The sequence below is a fragment of the Carcharodon carcharias genome, chromosome 5, assembly GCF_017639515.1.
Source record: "Carcharodon carcharias isolate sCarCar2 chromosome 5, sCarCar2.pri, whole genome shotgun sequence".
NCBI classification, from domain to species: domain Eukaryota; kingdom Metazoa; phylum Chordata; class Chondrichthyes; order Lamniformes; family Lamnidae; genus Carcharodon; species Carcharodon carcharias.
Window position 1 is genome coordinate 70460197 of NC_054471.1, and position 21907 is coordinate 70482103.

Sequence of the window (21907 nt, forward strand, 5' to 3'; positions counted from 1 at the left end):
CTGTTTTTCCTGACCTTGATGCAGATTGTGTACTGTCATCAGAAGCAGTAACATCCAGGAGGCACCAAACCATATCGGTCCGTGCTTCCGGAGTTTGTTTTTTCTTATCACCATTGCACTAAGGTATCACCCTCCCAAATTTGTTTATCTTTGTATTGTATGTACTGGATAGGATAAGGTAGTGGTACTTGCAGTAGCAACCCAGAGTTGTAAATTTAATTTCCACTACGACAACTTATGAAAGTGAATTTACTAAATATGCATGTTACCACCAGGAAAACTATTATTGTTGTAAAAATATAGTTGGTTCATTAATGTCCTTCAGGGAAAGCAACACCTGACACCTTTACCTGATCATACCTACAAGAGATCTTAGGCCCACATTCTGTAGTTTACCTTTTAATGTTTCCTGAATTAGTCTAGCAGGCCACTTAGTTGTCAGGGTAACTAGAAAGGGGTGAGTAAGTAATGAATCTAGCCTTGCCCACCTCCTCAGAACAAATAAAATAAAATAAAGTTATAAATAGAAAGTAAAGGTAAATTTCCCTCAATAGAGGCCAATCACAAAATGGTCTACTCATTCAGAGCAAGAGCTTTTTCACAAGTGCTTGACCTTTAAACACTGCCATTGTGTACAGGATGAATCAGTATCCGCATTTCAACAAATTCCGTACCTGGTTAGTAAAGCTGGATCTCACAGTGGTTGGAACACATTCATCAAGATTTGCATCATCAAAGATAATGGCTGGGTTCTTCCCTCCTAGTTCCAAAGAGAGCTTCTTACAGAATGGAGCACTCCTCTCTCGGATTCGCTGAGCAGTCAATGTGCTCCCAGTGAAGGATATTAGTGGCACATCAGGGTGAGAGACAATTGCCTCCCCAGCCCTAGGACCGGTCCCAAACACAATGTTCACAACACCAGGTGGAACGCCTAGGAAAAAGGGAAAGAAATCTTTTCTAATAGCAATCAAATATAGAACAAAATGGTTTATCTTGGAACAGTTCAGTGATACGATGTCTGATATTTGTATGAGGGAAACAATATCCAAGTCCTGGTGACAGACATTTTCATGAAAGCAATGTTATTAAGATAAGCTTTACAAAAGAAGTAACAATTCCCAACATCATCATGTTCGCTATCACTCACCTTGACAAACACAGAGGGCTGAAAATCAGTGATTCTGGCCACAACAATAAGTAAAATGTACCTTATGCAAGGAATGAGCAAGCAACCGAACATTAGCATGAAACACAAAAGTTGTCCTTCTATCAGTTAGCATCCCTCTACCTGCTTCATCCAAGAGCTTGCACATCATCCAAGCAGTGACTGACGTCATTTCACTAGGTTTGGCAACCACAGTGTTGCCTGTGGCAATGGCTGGAGCTATCTTCCAGGTCAAGAGATACAGTGGTAAGTTCCAGGGACTGATGAGGCCAGCTAAAGAGACAGAGTAAGGAATTAGCTTTAGTCACTCTGCATTATGTGAAATTGTAGCTGTGAAGAAAAAGAAAATAAAAGTCGCTCCCAAAGCTACAGCATGGACATTAAACTCACAATTTTTTATACTACTGCAATCCTTTTTCTCCTTTCCTAAGTTCACCAAGCCTCATGCCATTTAATGGCTCAGAGCCTGGTTGCTGGGTTTCTTCTCCTCTGTATCCAGTTGCTAGGGGAGGTACAGGAGCAACCTGGGAAAACTGTCCTCGTGATGTTCATTCCTGCGCTGTGAGAGAACACTTCATTTGCATTCAGTACCTTCCCTAATGGCTTTCTGGAGCTTTGAAAGGAAATATATGCTGCCCAATACTTCACACAGCAGCCTAGAACATCAACGTGCTACATCACTAGGCCATCTGTACAACGCCTTTACGCATTTATGATTCTTTTAATTAAACTCTTGACACATTTGATGTTGTTAATCATACCAAGAGCTCAACAATTTTATATCTCGTAGACCTTTGAGGACATCCATTGTGTTAATCAATAACATGTTAATGAGGGCAACATGTGGAAATTGTCCACCCGCTCCTCATTGCTGGTTTACCTCAAGGATCTGTGCCAGCTCCCTCACTATTCAATACCTATATTAACACCCTATTTGAAACAATTTCATGTTAGTTCACTTACACTGATGGCATCGCCATTCCCCACCATTGTCCCAGACCCCAGCAGAAGGTAAAGCTAAGTTATTGTCAGGGTATGTTCACTACTGGCAGCTCTGCCCAACACCTCCTAAACCTTGGTTACAGCCTTTCACCCAAATAACAAAGATGCCAAGTAACCATGTAATATTACATCTTGTGACCAATGGTTCCAAGTTGAGACCCCTCCAAAATATTTAGGTGCAACCTTCAATAGACACTTGCCTTTGAAAGTGCATCTGGAAAAGACTTGCGAAAAGAAGAAGCAAGGATCAGCTTTATTCAAACAAAAATGGAAACCAGAGAGTGGTGATGCATTCGTATTAATCAACGATTCAATGAATGTGACATATCTATCCATCCCTCCCTAAAATCCAGACACTGCTGCTCCATGCTCTTTTAGTTTATCAGTGATGAGATGGGAAGACAGTTTTTCTTCTTAGTCTCTTATTCCTTTGCATCTCATTTCTCTCCAACCCTTTGTCAATAGCTAACAGAGGGAGATAAAATCGGACAGCAGGAGTATTTGTAATGGATGTGGATGAGTCACTAGTGAAAATAAATATTCAAAAGGGAACTCGTGCTTGACTAAGTTAGGTGAATGTTTTGAGGAAACTATTGAGTGAATAGATGAATTTGTTTTTCCAGCTTAATTTTCTCCTCATACTCCATATCTAAAGATGTACTCATTCTGTGTTAATCACCGCTTGTCCCTCACCAAAATGCCATCATTCATTTTTGATCCTGGACAGTGAACACTGGCAGGCTGTTCATCGCAGCTGAGTCTGCCTTTAATTCCACAGTTTTGATAAAATCATTCCCTCTTTACGTCCATACACTACAAAACAGATTCCATTTTAATTTAACCCTGACTGTAGTGCAAAAGCAGAGGTGGGGCTGTTTTAGTAAGCCGAGCCATTTCATATGATCACTGCCGAGAATTCATCTACTTATAGCAGTGAAGTTCGGGTTATTTTCAGCTCTCCATGAAGGAGAGCAGCAATCGCTTCATAAACTCCTGCAGACTACCACTTGTTTTGTCCTCAGTCAGTACCAGCTTAGGATAAGAATCTCAGTTGTGTAAGGGCTAGTCAAAATGAAAGCAGCAGTGAGCCCCAGCAGTTCCTCTAGATGTCCCACCACTAAGACCTACCAAGGACATCAAAATGACTCGAATGCTGTCACCAAAGTGTAACCTTCTGGTGAGCATTGGTGCTAATTTCAACTGTTAAATTGGCTGGAGGCTATTTGTGGGATATGTACCCACATTCCCTTAAAAGTAACAATAAACATGAGCAAAAATGATGCAAAACTATACCTGTGATCATAGGCCAAGGAACACAGGAGCAGGAGTAGGCCAATGAGCCCATCAAGCCTGTTCCACCATTCAACTGGATCATGGCTTCAATGCCATTTTCCCACGCTATCCCTATATCCCTTGATGTCATTAATATCTAGAAATCTATCAATCTCTGTCTTGAATATTATGACTGAGCTTCCACATCCCTCTGGGGTAGACAATTCCAAAGATTCACTACCCTCAGAGAAGAAATTCCCCCTCATCTCAGTCCTAAATGGACTGCCCCTTCTTCTGAGACTGTCCCCTGGTTCTAGATAGCCCCAGCCAGGGGAAATATTCTTTCCACATCTACCCTATCCAGCCCCTTAAGAATTTTGTAAGTTTCAATGAGATCACCTCTCATTCTTTTAAACTCTAGAGAATACAGGCCCAGTCGCCTCAATCTCACTTCAGAGGACAGTTCTATTCTTTGTGGAATGCAAAACTGTGCTAGAGAGAGTAACTCATTCTTCCTGCTGCACTTGCAGGGCAGCTTCCCTTATAATATTTTCAATAGTCTGTGCAGTGGGATGAAGAAGCTTGCTAATCAAGCTCTTTGATAACTCTCCACATACAAAACCTTTCAGGATCTCATGAAATGTTCTTCCAAAATGATGGCATTTATTGCAAAGTATGCTTGTCTTTATCGCCTTCCTCTATAAAATACTCAAGTATATTTTCCCAAGGATATTTTTAAATTATGTATAATAACGAAAAGGAGCATGATAAATTTTCAGTATCTACTTTCTGTTGCCTCACCTACTCCCACTGGAGTCCGCGTGGTGAAGTTTGTACAGCCCATATGGTCCATCTCTGCACATTCAGTTGTGTGGTGGAGGATAGTTGAGGCAAAGAAATGGAAATTATAAACTGCTCGAGGTATTTCCATGCTTCTGGCTGCAGTTATTGTTTTTCCTGAAATTTAAAAAAAACAAAAAAATTAGTAGTAATGAAATGATTTAATTGGGTCTGTTTATAAAACCATACTCACAGTGTGGGGGCCAAGAGAAAAGCTTTCAGAGAATCCTCATGTTTGCTCTCTATATCTGTTAACATGATCTACTGAAAATGTCCAAAATTTCTATATTCTACTCATACAGATTTTGCTTTAGTACACAATACTTTGAGTCATTGATGGAAATATGTTAATTGTGCACAGATCTCCACACACATGTGCAAGATCCAGGTCCAAGTTCTGAGGTAGATTTGGAAAAGGAAAAAATACTTTAAGGGAGGGAGGGTTCCAGCCTACAGCAGCTGTCGTCAGCCGCATTCGGCCTCATCTGTACCAAAACCCTTCATAGGAGCACCTGGGTTAAACAACTGGTCACAGGTGAACCTAGTATCCACTTTTGAACTTGCTCATTTAGATGGTCATCAAGATGATACATCGCCAGCTGCCTTGCATTGGTCTTACCTCACGAAACACAGATGTTCATCATTTGGCTTACAAAGAAACACTAAGGCTTAGCATGATAGATGTAAGATGGTATTACCTGGATGCTGGCTATAAGAACACACTCATAGGGCAGGATGTTTTACCTGCTGGCCGCAATGGCGGCTTTTCATCCCTATCCCGCCTCATTAATCATGCATTTCCGGGAAACATGCTGTTTCAATGGCAGGTGGGCTCTCATTTCCCTGCCATGTCATCACCTCCCCGCTTCATCACACCAGGTGCCATATTTAAAGTGCAGCCCCATGCACACCAGCTCAGGACTGCTGCACAGAAGACATGGCCCCGAAAGGCAAGAGGACTGTGCACCCCCACCACCACCCCCCCGCCCCCCCGCCACCAATTCAGTGACAAATCCCTGGAATGCCTTTTGGTCACTGTGGAGGCCCACCATGATGTCCTCTATCCTCGCTCTGGCTGCAGTAGGTCCAGCAATCTTATTCCAGCTTAGCAGGCAATGGCAGTGGTGACCAGTGCCAATGCTGCACAGAACAGGTTAGCCACCCAGGGCAGAAACAGGTTGAATGATCTCATCCATGCGGCCAGGGTATGGCAACCATCTCATCACTCTGAACTCTCACATGCAAACCCATCACACATTCACTGGCATCTCACTCACTGCCAGCTCAAGGGACATCACCACTCACTCTCTCACACATACCCTCACATCTCCATCTGGCCTCATCTCCTCTGGAGACTGTTTCCTCAGCCCTCAGCATCTTGAGGCTTTGTGCACAGAAACTTGTGCCCCCACACACACCCTGGGGCACCCCCATTCCCCAATACAGCCCTCGCCCTGCAGCCTCTTCCCTTGCCCGAGGCCACTTCTCCCCCTTCCCCAAGCAAGCACTAGCTCTGCAGCTGTTGAAAAGCCAACCCCGCCTTATGGCTGGTCTGGTAGGTAGCGAAAGGTCCATGAGCCCCCCTAAAAGTGATGCAGTGCTGTCTGCAAAGCCTGGCACTGATGACCCCGAGTGCTGCCCGAAGCGAGGTAGGCAAACCCCGAAGACCCGAGTGAAGTGCAGCTTGCCTGATGCACATCGCTTATGTACTGTTGCGAAACACAGGATGCAATTACACAAATGTACCAGGATAATCCAGCATGGTGGCTAATTCCAGTGAGCTGGGTTCATAATGATATGCAGATGTATTACAATGAAATTCCTGACATCCGACGGCAGGGAATGCAGGCTGCCCTTGATAGGCAGTGCAGCCGATTGCAAACTGGTTTCACAACGTTGCAAAATCGATTTTTGGCCTCCTCGCCATATTGTCCACTCACGCCGCCAAACATGCCCACCGCCGATGGGCACGGAAAATTCCACCCATAAATTAAGTCTGATTTATTGAAACACAAATCACGGGTTATTCATGTCATTGCAGTTGTGAGACCATGGTGTGGCTGCAGTGTTCACCTACAAAAGAACAATGGCTGCATTTAAAAATAATCCATTATATATGAAGTGTTCTATAATGTTTCTGAAAGACATGATTAGGCACCCTGAATGGGTTACACAAAAGCAGGCATTTGCACTGGATATGTTCACTCTTGGCTCTTGTTCGAATAGCAAACTGAACTTGACTATTAGTATGAATATTTTTTGCCAATTACTTTGTTTCTTTTTGATTAAGTAGACCATTTGGATTCGAGTTACTCCTCCTGATTCAACCACCACCCAATCAGATAACAAACACGGACACACAGCCAATTCTACCACCAACATAACATGAAGAGTAAGTTGTGCGTCACCTATTCTTTACTACCCAATTTATTTCCTGTGTTTTTTTTTAATCTTCCCTTTCTTCAACCTACGTAGTGTCCTGCACTACAGGTCTTGGATCTAGATTTTCTACTGTTAAAGCGACTCGATTCTTCCACTTATTCATCAGTAAAATAGTCAACCACCAAATGGAGTGAATATAAGTTTGCTTATTGAACCATTTATAGGCAAAGACAGGAAGTAAGATGAGTCTTCACCAGCTCAGAAAGAAGACGAACATAGTCTCTAAAACAAAAACAGAATTACCTGGAAAAACTCAGCAGGTCTGGCAGCATCGGCGGAGAAGAAAAGAGTTGACGTTTCGAGTCCTCATGACCCTTCAACAGAACTTGAGTTCGAGTCCAAGAAAGAGTTGAAATATAAGCTGGTTTAAGGTGTGTGTGTGGGGGGGCGGAGAGATAGAGAGACAGAGTGGTGGAGGGCGGGGGTGTGGTTGTAGGGACAAACAAGCAGTGATAGAAGCAGATCATCAAAAGATGTCAACGACAATAGTACAATAGAACACATAGGTGTTAAAGTTAAAGTTGGTGATATTATCTAAACGAATGTGCTAATTAAGAATGGATGGTAGGGATCTCAAGGTATAGCTCTAGTGGGGTTTTTTTTTTTATAATGGAAATAGGTGGGAAAAGGAAAATCTTTATAATTTATTGGAAAAAAAAAGGAAGGGGGAAACAGAAAGGGGGTGGGGATGGGGGAGGGAGCTCACGACCTAAAGTTGTTGAATTCAATATTCAGTCCGGAAGGCTGTAAAGTGCCTAGTCGGAAGATGAGGTGTTGTTCCTCCAGTTTGCGTTGGGCTTCACTGGAACAATGCAGCAAGCCAAGGACAGACATGTGGGCAAGAGAGCAGGGTGGAGTGTTAAAATGGCAAGCGACAGGGAGGTTTGGGTCATTCTTGCGGACAGACCGCAGGTGTTCTGCAAAGCGGTCGCCCAGTTTACGTTTGGTCTCTCCAATGTAGGGGAGACCACATTGGGAGCAACGAATGCAGTAGACTAAGTTGGGGGAAATGCAAGTGAAATGCTGCTTCACTTGAAAGGAGTGTTTGGGTCCTTGGACGGTGAGGAGAGAGGAAGTGAAGGGGCAGGTGTTGCATCTTTTGCGTGGGCATGGGGTTGTGCCATAGGAGGGGGTTGAGGAGTAGGGGGTGATGGAGGAGTGGACCAGGGTGTCCCGGAGGGAGCGATCCCTACGGAATGCCGATAAGGGGGGTGAAGGGAAGATGTGTTTGGTGGTGGCATCATGCTGGAGTTGGCGGAAATGGCGGAGGATGATCCTTTGAATGCGGAGGCTGGTGGGGTGATAAGTGAGGACAAGGGGGACCCTAGCATGTTTCTGGGAGGGAGGAGAAGGCGTGAGGGCGGATGCACGGGAGATGGGCCGGACACGGTTGAGGGCCCTGTCAACGACCGTGGGTGGAAAACCTCGGTTAAGGAAGAAGGAGGACATGTCAGAGGAACTGTTTTTGAATGTAGCATCATCGGAACAGATGCGACGGAGGCGAAGGAACTGAGAGAATGGGATGGACTCCTTACAGGAAGCGGGGTGTGAGGAGCTGTAGTCGAGATAGCTGTGGGAGTTGGTGGGTTTGTAATGGATATTGGTGGACAGTCTATCATCAGAGATTGAGACAGAGAGGTCAAGGAAGGGAAGGGAAGTGTCAGAGATGGACCACGTGAAAATGATGGAGGGGTGGAGATTGGAAGCAAAATTAATAAATTTTTCCAAGTCCTGATGAGAGCATGAAGCAGCACCGAAGTAATCATCGATGTACCGGAGAAAGAGTTGTGGAAGGGGGCCGGAGTAGGACTGCAACAAGGAATGTTCCACATACCCCATAAAGAGACAGGCATAGCTGGGGCCCATGCGGGTGCCAGACCTGCTGAGTTTTTCCAGGTAATTCTGTTTTTGTTTTGGATTTCCAGCATCCGCAGTTTTTTTGTTTTTATATTTTTGAACATAGTTTCTAGTTGAGCGGTACATACCAAGGAAGTCCTGCATTCTGTCTGTGCTATGTTGTTTGGTTATAGTCAGAAGAGCAGCAAGGGCAGTGTAATTGGTGTGGGTGTTTTTCCGGCTTAGGGAGGGAAACAACACCTAGGCCTGAAATTTATGTTCCGAGATTGGGCACGCGTCTGACCCAACCGCGTGTGAAATTGCGCAAAATGACATCAGGCGTGCGTCCCGATGTCATCGCGCACGTTTGCAATATTGAGGTCGGCAGGCATGTGCAGGAGTCAGAACGGTGCCCGCCGACAATTAAAGGGCCAATTAAGGCCATTAAAAAGCCATGGTTTTACGTTGCTCGTGCAATTTTGCATTGGTTGCATGGGACAAATGGGCAGGCGGACAACCTGTTTTTAATGAATTGTCACCCAAGGGCAGGATAAAAAAGGTCTGGAGCATTGCTATTGTGAGTAGTGAGGATTTTAGGAGATAGTTTGCTGCTGGTTGCTTACTGAAACTTGACAGCCTTTTGAGCTTCAGTCTTTGCTTTGCTAGCCTTCATTTCAGGGCTCACTGGTGTCTCCAAGGCACTTGGAGAATTTATACCATGTGGATCCTTCCAGTCACCAGAAAGCTTTCTGTTCCTCTGGTAATGAGGATTGTCTACTCCACTGGTGGTACTTCTTCCTCTGAGGAGATAGGGGCAGAAGGGACCAGAGCCCATAGACAGCGTCCAAGGGAGCGACATGTGGGAGGAGGGGTGCAGGCACAGGTGGCACAGGGCCAGCAGGGAGTCCATTGTGGAAGGGGCCACAGAAGACAACACTATCATGCTGCCAGAGTGTTCAGGCAGCGATGGAGCTACCTCAATATGTCCGAGGTGAATGCTGAAGGAGCTCCACCTCTCCAGGGAAACTGTGACCTCCATATGACTGGGCCTGAGATCACCTCCAACTGTGTGGGTGGTCATCCCATGCCAGTGGCTCTGAAGGTCACAGTGACCCTCAATATCTATGCCTCCAGCTCTTTCCAGGGGTCAGTGAGGGGTCTGTGTGGAGTGTCCCAATCAGTTGCCTGAAGCTGGTGACAGATGCTCTGCTCAGGCGGGTCATGATATTTATTCATTTCCGGACAGACGGGCCAGCCAGGCAGAGCGAGCCAGAGACTTCACTGCGATTGCTGGGTTCCCCCGCGACCAGGGTGCCATCGACTGCACGTGACCATCAAGACGCCAGCATGTGAGCCGGGTGCCTTCGTCAACAGGAAGGGATTCCACTCCATGAACGTGCTAATATTGTGTGACCACAGGATGCAGATCCTGCCAGTCTGTGCAAGGTACCCTGGCAGCTCCCATGATGCATACATTCTCCAACACTCACAGGTGCCGAGGCTATTCAGTGCTCCAGCTCGACTGGATGGATGGCTGCTGGGTAACAAGGGCTATCCATTGAAAAGGTGGCTTATGATGCCTATCCGGCACCCGAGAACAGAGGCAGAGCAGAGGTATAATGGGAGTCATGCCTCCTCAAGGGCGATGACAGAAAGAACCATAGGTCTGCTTAAGATGAAGTTCAGGTGCCTGGACCATTCGGAGGAGGTAATACAATACCCTCCAAAGCGGGTGTCTCTGATGGTCACTGCATGCTGCACTCTCCACAATCTGGCTCTGGCAATGGGAGACCTATTGGAGGAAGAGGGTCTTGAGGCAGCTCCACAGGCCACAGATGATGACTCCAGTGGTGGATCAGGTGAGGAGCACGGGAAAAACATGGTGAGGATGTCGAAGCAGACCTCTGGAACCATCAGGGAGGCAGGGACACCAGGGAGGCCTTGATTCAACGTTCCTTTAGTTAGGCTGCTAAGGCATTGCTTCCACCTCAGGCCAGGGTTGCCGCCTCCTTAATGGATGTTTGAAATGACCTATTCCATTGAACCCAAAGTCCACTCAGTAACTGTGCAAAAAAGTTTAGAGTCACTCATGTCCAGCATGAGATACTGGCGTGTTCTGCACCTACAAAACAAGTGAAGCATACTCAGGCCATTAACACAAAAGCAAAATTTATATAAGATTGACACTCACGGAAAATGAACATAATATAAGGTGTTAATGGTCACACCAGTAAACAAATTAACAAAACGTGGCAGAATAGAAGATCACCCGTGAACAATCCCTCTTGTGCTCATGGTGACTTAAACTTCCATCTGCGAGTGTTACATCTTGTTGCTCCCCTCCTCCCCCCTTCTCACTGGCAACAGCATTGGAGGCAGCCTGCTAACTGTGCTGTCCTGTTGACCTCGATAACCTTGGCAGTCGTCCTCTGAGCGCAACCCCAGGAACCCCTGATTCTGTTCCTGAAGCTGCCTCTTCATGAGATTCGCCACTTTCTCAATAGAGGAGGAAGTGCGCTCAGTGCTGAGGGTCAATACAATGCTCATTCTCTGCATGGGCTCCTCCGTAACAGAGACAATGGCACGCAAACCTTCAGGAATCTCTGCTAGATCCTTCCACATATCTCGCTGGACATCCAGCATCTGCCACCTAATGGACGACTCCAGAGGCTCATCATCTCCCTCGGACTCAGCATAGTCCTGGTTTCCAGCAGTCCTCTGACTGCCAGCACTCTGGACACTCTCTGTCCCGGCCTGCTCCTCATGCAAGTGTGCCATGCCCCCACCGCTGTGCACCGACATCATAGCCGATGATCTAATACCCATCGAGGTGCTGGTATCTGCGCTCGTGCCAAGAGGGGGGTGTAATGCAGATGCATCTGATGGGCACTGGTCCTTTGGCGTCAAGGATGGCTCATCAGGATCCTGCACACATTGGCACGATGGCGATTCTAGCGGAAGAAAATGACATGTCATTAGTATTAGCCATCACGCTGTCACTGTGCATGCTAGGCAGGCTGGTGAGACAATGGAGATCTGCATCATGGTGCCATCGTCCTTCAATGAACAGTAGGGGCTGAAGGTTTGAGGTTTTCATTACAGATGAGACAACACAACAATGTTTACACACTCTGACACTCTCATCTTTGTCAGAGACCCCTGTCTCTCCAAGACCGGTGGACCGAGCTGGGCACGGCAATACATCTCCAGGGCATCCCTCTCGTACCTCATCAATATGAGCAGGTTTGGGGGGCATCCGCCTGTTCTTGACCTCTCAATGTTGTTATAGTTTCTCTTCTCAAAGGACAGAGGAGCTTTGATTAGTCCACTCTCTACCTGTAGTCCCACTGTAGCCTGGCCAACCCCGCCTGAGGAACATCTTGCAGGGCACATCTGAGTCGTGGCCCTCGAGCCGCAAAGGAGTCAGGCCAAGCAGCCAGGGCTCACCGCCTTGGCTGGCACCAATGTCATTGACAGTTGGCACTCAGACTCTTACACCCCTGAGCACCACGGGGGGACAGCCAGCTATTAACACTTCCCCACACAGATCCTTGCCAACTCAGTACTCACTCTTGCCAAGTGCAGAAGATCGTTGAACCTTCTGTGCCACTGCACCCATGTGCGCCACACAACATCACGACCACTGACCTGGGCTGCCACCTCTGTCCATGCTTTCTTGGTCAGGTGTGGTGCCCTCCTCTCGTCATCCCTGGGGATCAGGATGTCCCACCTGGCACTGACCTCCTCCACAAGGATTCCCAGGCACTCATCTGAAAACAGGGGGCCGAGTGCCCACAGGACTTGCTGTCCTGCCTGGCGTGCCCAGTAGTTTCAGATGCCATTGCTTCTCAAAAAAAAAAAAGTTTTCTCAAATAACTTCAAAGCTACAACGTGTCCCCTGGCAGCATTCAGGGGGCTGCCTCTGCTGCTTCTAAAGCCCCCACCGGGTACCATTGGACCTGGCACCCGACAGGCTCCCGCCCAGCCCTTCCAACCGTTGATAAGACGCCTTTCACGCAAGGTGGCCCTTAATTGGCCACACAGCGTGAAATCACATTGGAGACGCAATGCCACCCAGGAGTGGATTATATGTCCACTTCCAGGCCCGCCGACTTGGCGCGCATGCCGAGTGTGGAATTCAGGCCCTAAAGTTTTCCTTTGTAATGCTGGGGAAATGTGAGGAAGACAGCATGTGGTAATGACTGGAACTCACAGCCTATGAGGGCGATGAGAGTGGAGACAATGAATGGTGTTAAAAGGAAATTGGATGTGCACTTGAGGGAAATAAAATTGCAGGACTACGGTGATAGGTGAGGGGAATGGGACTGACTGGATTACTCTACAGAGAGTCAGCATGGACTCGGTGGACTGAATGGCCTCCTTCCGCACCATAATGACTCCATGACATCTCCAGCTTTTTCCGGTTCTGATGAAAAGCCATTAACCTGAAACATTAACTCAAGTTTCTCATTCCACAGATGCTGCCTGACCTGCTGAGTATTTCAGCATTTTCTATTTTTATCAGTAAGGAGTCTGTGCTTTCAGGAGAGGAGAAGAGTAAGCAACAAAGTCAGAAAAAAAAAACTCTGGATCTCATTGCCATTCTGTAATATCCCTAATTTCCAACATTGCTTCAATATGAAATATGATAAATATGATGCAGCAAGTGATTAGGATCTGGAATGCACTGCCTGAGAATGTTCTGGAAGCAGATTCAATCGTCACTTTCAAAAGAGAATTGGATAAGCACCTGAAAAAAACAAATTGTAGAGCTACAAGGAAAGGGTGGGGGTGTGGGACTCAGAGAGTTGCTCTAGCAATGGCCTGGCAGCTGTGGCCCACTGATTGTTGCATCTCCAAGGTAGGGAAGAACCAAAAGATCCCTGCAGTGGCTCCAATCAACCCAGAAATGGGCATTTAATTATATAGATTGGTTGCTCACCACTGCTGAGGGGGAGTAGCCTCCACAGGTCTGCCTCCGGGAAGATTGCCTGGAGGCAGGAACGTGTCAGCTCACTGATCCGACGCTTCTATCTCTGGAATTCTCCCTGGTCCTGCCTCAAGCCAGCTCCCACGGAACCAGGAAGATTCTGCCCACAGAGAGCCAGCACAGGCAGGACAGGCCGAGTGGCCTTTCTTCTAAACGGGAACCATTCTACGATTCTATGATTTCCTTTGTTGAAAGTAAAACGCAATAAGGGTGCAAACACTTCATTTCAAATCTCAATCTTGCACACAGGTGTACATTTGCATGACAGGATGCAGCTGGGGGCTTTACTGTCACCAAATGTCTCACAGGTTGAAACCAATTATTAATGGAAATACAAAAATATTTGAAATCATTGCATGATGACCCCAGTAGGCAAGTCAGATTTCCCACGGCCTAATGCATGGTCCTGCAGTTCTTGCTGATGGTTAAGTTTCTGTTTTTATCTCAGTAAGGAATCTGTGCTTTCAGGAGAGAAGAGCAAGCTACAAAGTTAGAAAAAAATAGAAATCTCTGGATCTCATTCCCAGTCTGTAAATATCCCTACATTTCCAACATTGTTCCAATATGAAATATGATAAATATGATGCAGCAAGTGGTTAGGATCTGGAATGTACTGCCTGAGAATGTACTGGAGGCAGATTCAATCAATGCTTTCAAAGTGCTTGCAGCACTTGAAATGCTGCACAAAGACAAGAAACAGATAAAGAACGACAAAATTAGGAATACTGTAACACTAAAGTTCCAGTCCATCAGTCCAATCCTTTCAAACAATTTTACCATTTGTGAAGCAAAGCCCACATTGCAGGTTCTTCTCTCCATTTCATATTTGACTATTCCCATACTTGATACATCATCCCATTTGCGAACTTGTTTCTCTCATCAAACTGGTCCTTTTTATCTTTTTTTATTCATTCACAGGATTGCGCTACACTGGCTGGGCCAGCATTTAGTGCTCATCCCTAATTGCCCTTGAGAAGGTGGTGGTGAGCTGCCTTCTTGAACCACTGCAATCCATGTGGTGCAGGTACACCCACAGTGCTGTTAGGAAGGGAGTTCCAGGATTTTGACCCAGCGAGAGTGAAGGAATGGCGATATATTTCCAAGTCAGGATGGTGAGTGATTTGGATGGGAACTTCCAGGTAGTGGTGTCCCCATCTATCTGCTGCTCTTGTCCTTCTAGATGGTAGTGGTTGTGGGTTTGGAGGGCGCTGTCGAAGGAGCCTTGGTGAATTCCTGCATGCAAATTGTAGGTGGTACACACTGCTGTTATTGTGCGTCGGTGGTGGAGGCAGCAAATGTTTGTGGATGTGGTGTCAATCAAGCGGGTTGCTTTGTCCTGGATGGTGTGAAGCTTCTTGAGTGTTGTGGGAGCTGCACTCATCCAGGCAAGTGGAGAGTATTCCATCACACTCCTGACTTGTGTCTTGTAGATGGTGGACAGGCTTTGTGGAGTCAGGGGGTGAGTTACTTGTTGCATGATTTCTAGTCTCTGACCTGCCCTTGTACTCCCAGTATTTAAATGGCTAGTCCAGTTCAGTTTCTGGTCAATGGTAACCCCCAGGGTGTTGATAGTTGGGGGATTCAGTGATGATAATGCCATTGAACATCAAGGGGCAATGGTTGAATTCTTCCCTGTTAGAAACGGTCATTGCCTGACACTTGTGTGGTGCGAATGTTACTTGCCATTTGTCAGCCCAATCCTGGATATTGTACCAGTCTGGCTGCATTTGGACATGGACTGCTTCAGTATCTGAGGGGTCGCGAATGGTGCTGAACATTGTGCAATTATCAGCGAACATCCCCACTTCTGACCTTATGATGGAAGGAAGGTCATTGATGAAGCAGCTGAAGATGGTTGGGCTGAGGACACTACCCTGAGGAACTCCTGCAGAGATGTCCTGGAGCTGACATGACTGACCTCCAACAACCACAGCTATCTCCTTTTGTGCCAGGTATGACTCCTGCCAGCGGAGAGTTTTCCCACTGAGTCTGAGACCATTATGTATGGCACATTTAGAGAGGTGGTCACACTGCAGATGAAGGGACTTGGGGAAGGAAGGGAATGGGTGACCACCAGGCAGTGCAAGAGAAACAGGCAGGTAGTTCAGGAGTCCCCTGGGGTCCCGCTCACAAATCGGTTTTCCATTTTGGAGGCTGATGAGGGCACTGGTTCCTCCAGGGAGCAGACAGAGCCAAGCATCTGGCACCACAAGCAGCCTGTCTGTACAGGAGGGGAGGAAGGGAGGAAGAGCAATAATAATAGGGGATTCTATAGTCCAGGGAACAGATAGGCGCTACTGTGGCCGTCAATGTGACTCCGGGATGGTATGTTGCCTCCCTGGTGCCAGGGTCCGGGATGTCACTGAACGGCTGCAGGTCATCCTGAAGGGGGAGGGTGATAAGGCAGAGCTCATGGTACATGTTGGTACTAATGACATAGGTAGAAAGAGTGATGAGGTCTTGCATCAAGAATTCAGGGAGTTAGGAAGTAGACTAAAAAGCAAGACCTCTCGGGTTGTAATCTCTGGATTACTCCCAGTGCCATGTGCTAGCGAGCTCAGAAATAGGAGAATAGCACAAATGAATACGTGGCTTGGGAGTTGGTGCAGGAGGGAGGGTTTTATATTCCTGGATCACTGGGACCGTTTCTATAGGAAGGATGTGATTGCACCTCCTTTTTGAGGAGGTGACCAGGTGTGTAGATGAGGGTAGTGCAGTTGATGTAGTTATATGAGTTTCAGCAAAGCCTTTGACAAGGTCCCACTTATAAGGAAGGCAAAGGCACATGGGATACAGGGTAATTTGATAAGGTGGATTCAACATTGGCTTAGTTGTAGGAGGCAGAGGGTGATGACAGAAGGATGCTTTAGTGACTGGAAGCCAGTGTCCAGGCATACTACAGGGATCTGTGCTCGGTCCCCTATTATTTGTCATTTATATAAACGACATAGATGACTATGTGGGGGGTAGGATTAGTAAGTTTGCAGATGACCAAAAGATTGGCCAGGTGGTTAACAGTGAGGTCGAGTGTCTTGGGCTACAGGAAGATATAGACGGGATAGTCAAATGGGCAGATAAGTGGCAGATGGAATTTTACCCTGAAAAGCGTGAAGTGATACACTTTGGAAGGAGTAATTTGACAAGGAAGTATTCAATGAACGGCCTGGCACTTGGAAGTTCTGAGGAACAAAGGGACCTTGGTGTGTGTGTCCATAGATCTCTAAAGACAGAGGGGCATGTTAGTGGGGTGGTGAAAAAGGCATATGGGACACTTGCCTTTATTAATCGAGGCTTAGATTACAAAAGCAGGGAGTTCATGTTGGAGTTGTATAGAACCTTGGTGAGGCCACAGCTGGAGTACTGTGTGCAGTTCTGGTCGCCACATTATAGGAAGGATGTGATTGCACTGGAGGGGGTGCAGAGGAGATTCACCCGGATATTGCCTGGGATGAAACATTTAAGTTATGAAGAGAGGTTGGATAGACTTGGGTTGTTTTCGTTGGAGCAGAGAAGACTGAGGGATGACATGATTGAGGTGTACAAGATTATGAGGGGCATGAACAGGGTGGATAGGGAGCAGCTGTTCCCCTTAGTTGAAGGGTCAGTCACAAGGGGACACAAGTTCATGGTGAGGGGCAGGAGGTTTAGGGGGGATGTGAGGAAAAACTTTTTTACCCAGAGGGTGGTGACGGTCTGGAATGCACTGCCTGGGAGGGTGGTGGAGGCAGGTTGCCTCATATCCTTTAAAAAGTACCTGGATGAGCACTTGGCATGTCATAACATTCAAGGCTATGGGGCAAGTGCTGGTAAATGGGATTAGGTAGGTAGGTCAGGTGTTTCTCATGTGTCGGTGCAGACTCAATGGGCCGAAGGGCCTCTTCTGTGTTTCTCTAATTCCCACCGACTCCAGTTTTACTAGGGCTCCTTGATGCCACACTCGGTCAAATGCTACCTTGATGTCAAGGGCAGTCACTCTCACCTCACCTCGGGAGTTCAGCTCCTTTGTCCATGTTTGAACCAAGGCTGTGATGAGGTCAGGAGTAGAACCCAAACTGTGCATCAGTGACCTTCGTCCTTTTTTTCTAGTTAAGTACCTTTATCTTTAGCTGGCCATTCTGCCTTTGTATCCTGAAATCAAACCTAATGTATGCTGTGATTATTATTTCCCAATTATTTACTGACTATAATCAATGCTTCTTTGCTCAAAATCAGTCCTCAAGGAACACCTGCTTCATTATGGATCCTACTCAATCCACCTGAGGAAACTTTTTCCGAAAATTCTCCAAAACCAAAAGTAAATTAATCAAACCATTCTGGCAGGTATATTGGGCTCAGTAACAACCAGTTTTTAGTCAAGAAGCCGGATTTAGGTCTCAGAAGGCCAAATGAGGACAGGAAGTTTGCATCCCCTTATGATCAGAAGGGTGTCGCTCACCCAACTATGAAAGGTCAAACAAGAGTCATATGCAAATAATGGGCCGAAAGCCTGCAACACTGATTTCCTTAGGGGCAGCTGCCAACTCTAAACATTATACAAGTACAAGCAGGTGAATACTTAACATAATCACCGAGGCTCCCAGCTCTGAGCTCGGCCATCCAGGCCCAAGGATAAGCATCTGATGTCCCTCCCAACTCCCAGGTTCCCTCACCCTCAATCCCTCACTTGCAATCATCAGACCACTCCTTCAAGACCCCAAACTTCCTGCTGTATCCCCTCCCCACCATCCACCGTCACCTCCCAATGGTTCTGACTTCAACTCATGATCCAACCTTCCTGATCCTCTGGCATCATCTCTGAGACAGAGGGCAGGATTTTTAAAAATGATTTTATGGGATGAGGGCGTTGCTGCCTAGGCCCACTATTTTTATTGCTCGTCCCTAGTTCCCCTTGAGAAGGTGTAGTGAGCTGCCTTCTTGAACTGCTGCGGTCCCTGTGGTGTGGGTACACCCACAGTGCTGTTAGGGAGGGAGTTCAAGGATTTTGAAGGTGCTGTCGAAGGACTCTTGCTGAGTTGCTGCAGTGCATCTTGTAGATGGTACACACAGCTGCCACTGTACATGGTGGTGGAGGGAGTGAATGTTCACGGATGTGGTGCCTACCAAGTGGGCTGCTTTGTCCTGGATGGGGTCGAGCTTCTTGAATGTTGTGGGAACTACACTCACCCAGGCAAGTGGGGAGTATTCCATCACACTCCTGACTTGTGCCTTGTAGATGGTGGACAGACTTTGGGAGTGGAGGTGAGTTACTCACCACAGAATTCCCAGCTTCTGACCTGCTCTTGTGCTCACAGTATTTATATAGCTAGTCAGGTTCAGTTTCTGATCAATGGTAAACTCCAGATGTTGATAGTTGGGGAAACAGCGATGGTAATTCCACTGAATGCTTGGCTAAGCACACAGCTAGTTCTGGAGCACAAGTCTTCAGTACTATTGCTGGAAGATTGTCAGGGGCCAGAGCCTTTGCAGCATCCAGTGCCTTTTGCTGTTTCTTGATATGACATGAAGTGATTTGAGTTGGCTGGAGGCTGGCATCTGTGATGCTGGGGACCTTAGGAGGAGGCTGAGTTGGATCATCCACTCGGCACTTCTAGCTGAAGTTTGTTTCAAGTGCTTCAGCCTTATCTTTTGCACTGATGTGCTGGGCTCCCCCATCAGTGAGGATGGGGATATTCGTGGAGCCTCCTCCCCCAGTTAATTCTTTAATTGTCCACCACCATTTACAACTGAATGTGGCAGGGACTGCAGAGCTTAGATCTGATCTGTTGGTTGTGTGATAGCCTAGCTCCGTCTATCACTTGCTGCTTATGCTGTTTGGCATGCAAGTAGTCCTATGTTATAGTTTCACCAGGTTGATACCTCATTTTTAGGTATGCCTGGTGCTGCTCCTGGTGCTCATTGAACCAAGGTTGATCTCCTGGCTTAATGGTAATGGTAGAGTGGGGGATATGCTGGGCAATGAGGTTACAGTTTGTGTTCGAGTACAATTCTGCTGCTGCTGATGGCCCACAGCATCTCATGGATGCCCAGATTTAAGTTGCTAGATCTGTTTGAAATCTATCCCATTTAGCACAATGGTAGTGTCACACAACACTATGGAGGCTATCCTCAATGTGAAAGCGGGACATCATTTCCATAAGGACTGTGTGGTGGTCACTCCTATCAATACTGTCATGGACAGATGCTTCTGCGGCAGGAAGCTTGGTGAGAATGAGGTCAAGCAGGTTTTGGCCCAACGGAGATCTCACCCACCAGTCAGAGAAGCTGTGGGGAGCCCCGTTAGTGGGGGTGGCCTGATGGTATCAAGTGCCCTTCAGGCACTGCCATCAGCGCCACCAGGAATGGTGGCAGCTGCTGGCAATGAGCTCACCACAGGCCCAGAATCTCCAAGGGGCACCAGGACAAAGGTGAGTGAGGGCAGGATGGAGATTGCAGGGTGGGAATTGTGGGCTGCGAGGGGTAGGCAGGAATGTCAGAGGCAGGGACAAGGGAGTGACTTTCAATAGTATCCCCTCCCAATGCAAGGTCCCTCGATTGGGCACAAAGTGCCTGATAATGAGGGGATGCGCTCTCGCCCCTCACCTGGTGGGAGGCTGCTGGCAAACCTGGCAGCATTTGCCAGGCAGCCTTTGGGAGAAATGCAGCTTCCAATTAATCGCTGAGCTCCCACGAATTTGTGGGTAGACTCAGCGATAATGGGTATCAACTGGCTCATTTTTGAGCCTAATTGACATCCTGCTGCTGGTGACCAGGAAGTCCACGTCAGTCCCTTACGTCTTCCGTTTTGCCAACACCTGGAGATTGACGCGGGGCCTCTCCCAGAATTAAGTGGGCCCGGCCGCTATGGTTCCTGCCATGTCGGGCTGGATTAAATTCTGCCCAGAGAGTGGGGACAATGAGCCCCCGTTTCAATTGGCCGGCTGCGACCAGTGGTGCCAGCCAGGGATTTGTACGGGGGGCCCTCAACTTTTCACCATTTTTAGAAATGACTGAGATGAGGAATACAGCCAGTTATCCAAGTGTTCTGATTATATCTAGTGGTGGGGCGGGGTCATAGCTGACAGCATACCAGGGTGGAATCTTCCTGGTCCTGTGGACAGGAAGAAAATTTGAAAAGAGGGTGTGCACGTTTCCGCCTCCAGCCAATTTTGCCAGAGGCCGGGTGGAAAACAAAAGGGCTACCCACCCAGCAACAGCAGGTAGCCACTTTGCATATTTAACTACCCAATTGTGGGCAGAACGGGGCCGTCGTAGGGATCTTCGTGCCAACGGACGGGCCCCCTACTGAGACCACAGTCCAGCAGGTACCTGAAGACAGTCTTTATTTTTAATCCTTTCACGGGATGTGAGCGTCACGGGCGAGGTCAGCCTTTGTTGAAAATTCCTAATTGCCCCTGAGAAGGTTGTACCGCTACAGTCCATGTGGTATAGGAAGACTCATGGTGCTATTAGGGAGGGAGTTCCAGGATTTTGATCAAGCAACAGTGAAAGAACAGTGGTGTGTGACTTGGAGGGGAACTTCCAGGTGATGGTATTCCCATGTATCTACTGCCCTTGTCCTTCGTAGGTTGTTGATGTCAAAGGTTTGGAAGGTGCTGCTGAATGAGCTTTGGTGAATTCCTGCAGTGCATCTTGTAGATGGTACACACTGCCGCTACTGTGCATCGGTGGTGGAGGGAGTGAATATTTAAGGTGTTGGAAGGGGTGCCAGTCAAGTGGGCTGCTTTGTCCTGGATGGTGTCCAGCTTCTTGAGTGTTGTAGGAGCTGCACTCATGCAGGCAAATGGGGAGTATTCCATCACACTCCTGACTTGTGCCTTGTAGATGGCGGACGGACTTTGAGGAGTCAGGAGGCGAGTTACTCGCCACAGGATTCCTCATCTCTAACCTGCTCTTGTAGCCACAGTATTTATGTGGCTAGTCCAGGTCAGCTTCTTACCAGCAGGAACACCCCCCCCACCCCAACCGGATGTTGGGGTGGGGAATTCAGTGATGGTAATGCCACTGAAAGTCAAGGGGAGATGGTTGAATTCTCTCTTGTTGGAGCTGATCATTGCCTGGCACTTGTGAGGTATGAATGTTACTTGCCACTTGCCAGCCCAAGCCTGGATATTGTCCAGGTCTTGCTGCATTTGGACATGGACTGCTTCAGAATCTGAGGAGTCGCGAATGGTGCTGAACATTGTGCAATCGTCAGCGAACGTCCCCACTTCTGACCTTACCTTGGAGGGAAGCAGCTGAAGATGGCATAGCCCAGGACTCTTACTCTAAGGAACTCCTGCAGAGATGTCCTGGGACTGAGATGACTGACCTCCAGCAACCATAATAATCTTCCTTTGTACCAGGTATGACCCCAGTGTAGA

At 47.4% G+C, this 21907-nt stretch overlaps 1 protein-coding gene across 1 annotated transcript in view; it reads right to left on the reverse strand.

The window, feature by feature from the left end:
• The window catches only part of aldh8a1 (aldehyde dehydrogenase 8 family, member A1), a 64664-nt gene that overhangs the window by 19173 nt on the left and 23584 nt on the right, over positions 1-21907 (reverse strand). The window contains exons 3-5 of the mRNA XM_041188437.1: positions 4241-4396; positions 1289-1438; positions 675-931 (exon numbers count right to left, since the gene is read on the reverse strand). Coding sequence (XP_041044371.1) covers positions 675-931; positions 1289-1438; positions 4241-4396 — 563 coding nt within the window. The remainder of the gene's footprint in view (positions 1-674; positions 932-1288; positions 1439-4240; positions 4397-21907) is intronic.